General features: G+C 36.6%; 1 protein-coding gene across 1 annotated transcript in view; it reads left to right on the forward strand.

Annotated features, from left to right (window-relative positions):
* LOC121314560 (V-set and transmembrane domain-containing protein 2A-like) overlaps positions 1-2827 on the forward strand; it is a 96217-nt gene extending 93390 nt beyond the window's left edge. Inside the window, exon 5 of the mRNA XM_041247967.1 lies at positions 2388-2827. Coding sequence (XP_041103901.1) covers positions 2388-2422 — 35 coding nt within the window. The 3' untranslated portion in view covers positions 2423-2827. The remainder of the gene's footprint in view (positions 1-2387) is intronic.
* The last annotated feature ends 3173 nt before the right edge of the window (positions 2828-6000 follow it).

A 6000-nucleotide genomic window follows, 5' to 3' on the forward strand; every position in this document is an offset into this window, starting at 1 on the left:
TTCCAGCAAGACAATGACCCCAAACACATATCAAAATCCACAAAGACATGGTTAATTGACCACAAAATGAGCATTTTGTAATGGCCATCTCAGTCTCCGGACGAAAGTGATCCAACTTCCATATTCAAAGGTAAAGTGGGTACTATTTTAGATCGCAGTTTAAAAATCAGATGGGTTAACCCTTTGCTGTCCTATGTTGGACGAGGTCCTACATTACAATTTTCCTTTTCCAGTCCAATGTCGGACCTTGTCCAACATCATCAAAAAGATGTCAAGCACAGGTCTCAAATCATTTTTTCTCCGGAAAAAGCAGAGAAAACCTTGGCCGAGTGAGACCGATAGGAGCCAAATGAAACCGAAAAAATGGCATATCTCATAGCCCAATGCACTACAGAGATAACATGGACATAACAAAGGAAGTAGCTGCTTCTACATCCAGCGCTCAAAGAATATCACAGACATTTGCAGAGCTGTTTGAGATGTTAATAAAATAATGACTTGGATCACATTATTGAGGAGTTTGTTGAGAAAAATACAGTGAACAAGGGGTGGGGCTTGACTGTAGCTACAGTACTGAGTGTCCTTTTGCGCTGAATAAATAGACTGCAAAGAGTTAATCAATCTGAACATGATTTTCTGAAGGTAGATTCTCCAATCTGAATATGATTTTCTGAAGGTAGACTATCCAATCTGAACATGATTTCCTGAAGGTAGACTATCCAATCTGAATATGATTTTCTGAAGATAGACTATCTAATCTGAATATGATTTTCTGAAGGTAGACTATTCAATCTGCCCTGCCTTCTATTGCCTTCCTAAGATTCACAAAGAAGATCCAGTCAATCCTCCGTGGAGACCGACTGTATCAGGAATTGGCTCTGTAATTTAACCTTTATGTCAATATATTGATTTACTTTTACAACCATATGTTTATAAATTGGCTTTACATCTTTTAGATACATGTGATGTACTGAATTGTATTAACAAAAGTAAAAATGGAACCTGGTCATATCCTCGCATCGCTGGGTGTAACTAGTCTGCACACCAACATCCCACACACAGGTGGAATTGATGCTGTATCTATAGATGTATACATGAAAATATTCCTCCTTCAGACTTTATTGTAGAACTACTGGATCTATGTTTAAACTCAAATTATTTTGTTTTCGAAGGTCAATATTTCTACAAACAAGAGGTACAGCTATGGGAGCAACATTCGCCCCGAGTTATGCTAACCTGTATATGGGATGTTGGGAAGAAAAATGTATCTTTTGCGATGATAATGTCTATTTGCAATTTATTTCTCTATGGAAACGATATATTGATGATATATTACTGATATTGTCAGGATCCAATTCACAACTTAAACAATTTGTAGTGTATAGTAATGCAGTTGATAGCAATTTACAACTTAAATGTGAATTAGATAAAAAAAAAATACATTTTTTGGATTTATTAATCTATAAGAATATGAATACGTTGCATACGACGCTTTTTAGTAAACAGACAGATCATAATTCTCTATTACTAGCAAATAGTCAATACCCATGTTCTTTGATAAGAAATATACCTAGCAGCCAATTTTTATGTATAAAATGAAACTGTAGTACAGAAGAGCAATATAGGTAAAAAAAAATCAAAATCCAGGATTTCATCAACTGCAACACCACTGGTGTGATGTACATGCTGACATGCCCCTGTGGACTTGTTATATTGGACAAACAAAAATGACATTAAAAATACGGATTGCAGAACATAAAGCTGCTATAAGAACACACAACCAGGATTATGCTGTGGCCAAACACTACATCAAAGCTGGACATGAAGGTTCTCTGCACTCACTCACAGATTTGTGGGGGTGGAGAATATCACTATACCAGCATGTGGGGGTAATTGGGTCAACATTATTTTGTAAAGAGAGGCACACTGGATATTTACTGTACAGACATTGGAACGACTAGAACTCAATGAGGATGTTAATCTGTGTTAATTTTATAAAACTGTTAATTGGTCCATCTTGATACTTGTAATTTGTGGATACTTCCTTTACAAAATGTGTCTAACATAGTAAGAATGCCTTTTTCTTTCCAATGTACAACAGTCATACACAGTAAAATACAGATGTGGTTAACTTAACATAAGAAAATTTACAAACGAGAGGAGGCCATTCGGCCCATCTTGCTTGTTTGGTTGTTAGTAGCTTATTGATCCCAGATTCTCATCAAGCAGCTTCTTGAAGGATCCCAGGGTGTCAGCTTCAAAAACATTACTGGGTATTTGGTTCCTCCCACAATTCTCTGTGTAAAAAAAGTGCCTCCTATTTCTGTTCTGAATGCCCTTTTATCTAATCTCCATTTGTGTCCCCTGGTCCTTATTTCTTTTTTCAGGTCAAAAAGTCCCTTGGTCGACATTGGCAATTTAAGAATCTCAACATAGCTGCCCTGATCCTCGGAAACTGTCTGCTGCTGCCTTCCCCCACAGTACGAAGCCTTGGTGTGCTTCTTCACAGCAACTTCTCCTTTGATGTCCACATCTCCTCAGTGGTCAAATCTTCCTTCTACCATCTTCGAAACATCTCCAAAGTTCCTCCCTGCCTTTCCCTCATGGATGCAGAGATACTTTGTCATGCAACTCTCTATATGGTGGTCTCCCGGCGCGCACAACAAACTGACTGCAGCTAGTTCAGTGTGTCGCTGTCAGGATCCTTACCACATGTAAAAAATGTGACATTACCTCCTGTCTTGTCTTCCCGGCCTTGGACAATGCTCATTTATCTTCATGGCTCCGACTCTTTGGAACTCTCTCCCAGCTTTGGTGTGTGATGCTCCAACCATAGTTCACTTTAAATCAACTCTCAAAACCCACCTGTTCTATCTTGCTTTCCATGCTCCTTAAGCCTGATATCTGTTATTAGCTGCAGCTGCTATTTCACGTATTGCTACTATCATGTATTCTGCACTTTTCACTGTAATTTAATGTATTATTCCATGTATTATGTACTTTCCACTGTATTTAATGTACTACTTCATGTATTATGCTACTATCATGTATTATGTACTTTCCACTGTATATAATGTGCTATGTTTTTTTTTTTCCCCACTGTATCATGTATTTTGTATTTCTCTATTTGAAGTATTATGTATTTTCTTGTATTTAATGCATCTTGTAAAGAGCTCTGTGATGGTGTTCCACTATGAAACGCGCTATAGAGAAAATAAAGATTGATGGATTGATTGATTGATCTTACAGATTGCTGCCCTCTTCGTGCAGAACCATGAATTCGACAGACAGTCAGCACAGACCCTGTTATACTCTGGCAAATAATTTTCCACTATAGCCCTCCTCTTCAGTCCATATCTACTATATACAATGCTCCCTCGCTTTAAGGCTCTCAGTTATAATGCACTTTACATATAACGCTCCTACAACATATCCACCAATTCCCCTTATTAGTGATTCATGCAATATCTCTAAAATAAATACAGTACCGATGTTGTTCAAACCATAAACAACTTCTCAGTCTAACTTCCGTTTCTGTCTCTCCCTTTTAATACAGTATTTGAACTAAAGAAAAGCTGTGCTGGCACTTTACAGCACAGACATCTTATAACTAAATAAATATTAGGCATATTATTAAGAAACAAAAAGAAAGTAAAATTGGTCATGTGCTATGCTAACGCAAAGCAGAAAAAAGCAAAATAAAGCACAGTACAAAAAAATTACAAAAGGTGCTGTAAAAACGCTAATCCCAAGAGCTGGGGTCGTATTCACAAAGCTGACTTTAGTCTAAGACTGGTCATAAGTCATCAATTTGGACTTGAGTCTTATTCAGGAACCAGTCTTAAGGGAATTTTGGTCTTAACTAAGGTCTTAACTTTAAGACTACCCTGGAGGAGGCTTAATTCCAGATCTGCCATTGAAACAACCTTTTTTCTTTTTTTTCCCCCCATGGATCGACAGGTGATTTATTTGATGATCAGTCAGATGAGAATTGATTGAGAAGCCGATACCGTTTTAACAGACTGTCAATTGAAACCCTAACAAATATTTTACATACTGATATCTCCATCAGCTAACCGAAGCAATGCAATTCCAGCTTTGTTGCGGGTGATTTTTATTTATTTATTTTTATTATTATTTTTGTATTACAGTATTAAATGTGTTATTGCAATGTAGATCATACCATCAACATTATAACTATACTTAGAGATGTAAATCTATGTTTAATTTCTAACAAGCAGCACCAAAAGCACAGCTTGAGAGGAATGAAGACTTCATTAGCAGAGGTAAAAACATAAAAAGCAATACCAGCTCCGTTGTAGTTTTGTGTTTGTTATCTATAGTTTTTGTTTTTTTAAGCAAAAATATATTTCGAGCTTTCCACAGCTATAAAACAAATCTACAGCCTGTGTTCCTTTTTCGTGTGTCCTGTTACTGTTTCTTCCTGTTTTCCCCTCTGCCTGGTTACTCCATAATAACAAGAAACTATAGCCTGTTTCTAAAAATGCTTGCATCTCATTAAAAACCAAGAACGTCTTTCTTAAAGGGATACACATCTAAAAGCAAATAGAAAGATGGACATATAAACAAATATTTTTTAAATATACTTTATTAAAAAAATTTCCAATAAATACAATACACAAAAAAAAATAGATAACATTCTGCATTGTTTTTACTTCAATGTAATTACATGTGATTATTATTATTATTATTATTATTATTATTATTATTATTATTATTATTATTATAATAATATAATTAAGTTCAATGAGTTACTTCTCGAATTGGTGACATTTTATTAATTTGACCAGTCAAATTTTTTAAAATTATAACTATATATATATATATATATATATATATATATATACACACACACACACACACACACACACACACACACACACACACACAGTGACTTTTTAATTTTGCAAAATGAAGCTCAATCTGGCAACGACTTTCTGACCTTGAAAGTGGAAGACAGTGAAGACTCTGTGCGAGGATAGAAATGCTGGTCTAAGTTAAGACCCCCAGAAAATCGTTTTATGAAACGGACTTATGATTCGGCCATAACAAAGTCAGCAAAAACGACTTAAGTACTTTTTTTTGGTCTTAGACAAGTGAGTTTTGTAGATACGGCCCTGGAATCCACTTCTCTCTGTACTGTAGGCTTTTGTTGCCTGAAACTGAGCTCCGTTCCTACCCCGCCCCGGTATACACACAACCGTCGGCGGCTGCAGTTTCTTCTTTTGTTGAATGCTGGAACCCTGACCCTGGTTAACCCATGCAGTAATCAGCAGTCTCCAGTTCTCTCCAGCGGGATTCCAGACCTCCGTAGCGCTGAGAAAATGTGTGTATATATATATATATATATATATATGTGAGGAAATAGGGAAAGTATCCTTTAAGAAATGGCCGCTGGCAAAAGAAAACTGCATGTGCTAGAAGTCTCAGCGCCATCAGTAGAGAAGAACGGGGCTGGGTAGAATAAAAGGAAGTGGTAGAGAACAGTCAGGGCACATGGTCATGGAGAACACAACAGGACTGTTCTGTCACCTTTTTGGATTAATAGGAAAAACTGTTGCTGTTAGCAATATTGGGTTTTTGTGAGTATTAAACCTACATGCCGTGGTGGTTATTGTTTCTATATAAAGAAAGTATGGTTTGAGTTGTCTTTACCGCTTGAATTTGTGTTTACGAGGTTCTTTTGTTTACAACTCATAGAGTATAGTGAGGGGGATTATAAATACACAGCAGTGGGTGAGTATAATCACTGCAGAATATTATTGGAAGGACATTGTGTGCAACTTGTGAACTCGTTGTGGACAGTATTTTGTATGCACATAAGAACTGTGGGGCGAACAAAAGGACAACACAAGAACACAAATACCGGTTGGGTTGTGGGGAAAAGGTGTTTATGTGGACATAAAAACAAGACAGTTTTACTTTACAAATACCAGTGTATTGGCTACGTCATAAAGCCGCACCAGCTGGTGAAAGTGT

This window comes from Polyodon spathula, chromosome 4 (genome assembly GCF_017654505.1).
Source record: "Polyodon spathula isolate WHYD16114869_AA chromosome 4, ASM1765450v1, whole genome shotgun sequence".
NCBI lineage: Eukaryota > Metazoa > Chordata > Actinopteri > Acipenseriformes > Polyodontidae > Polyodon > Polyodon spathula.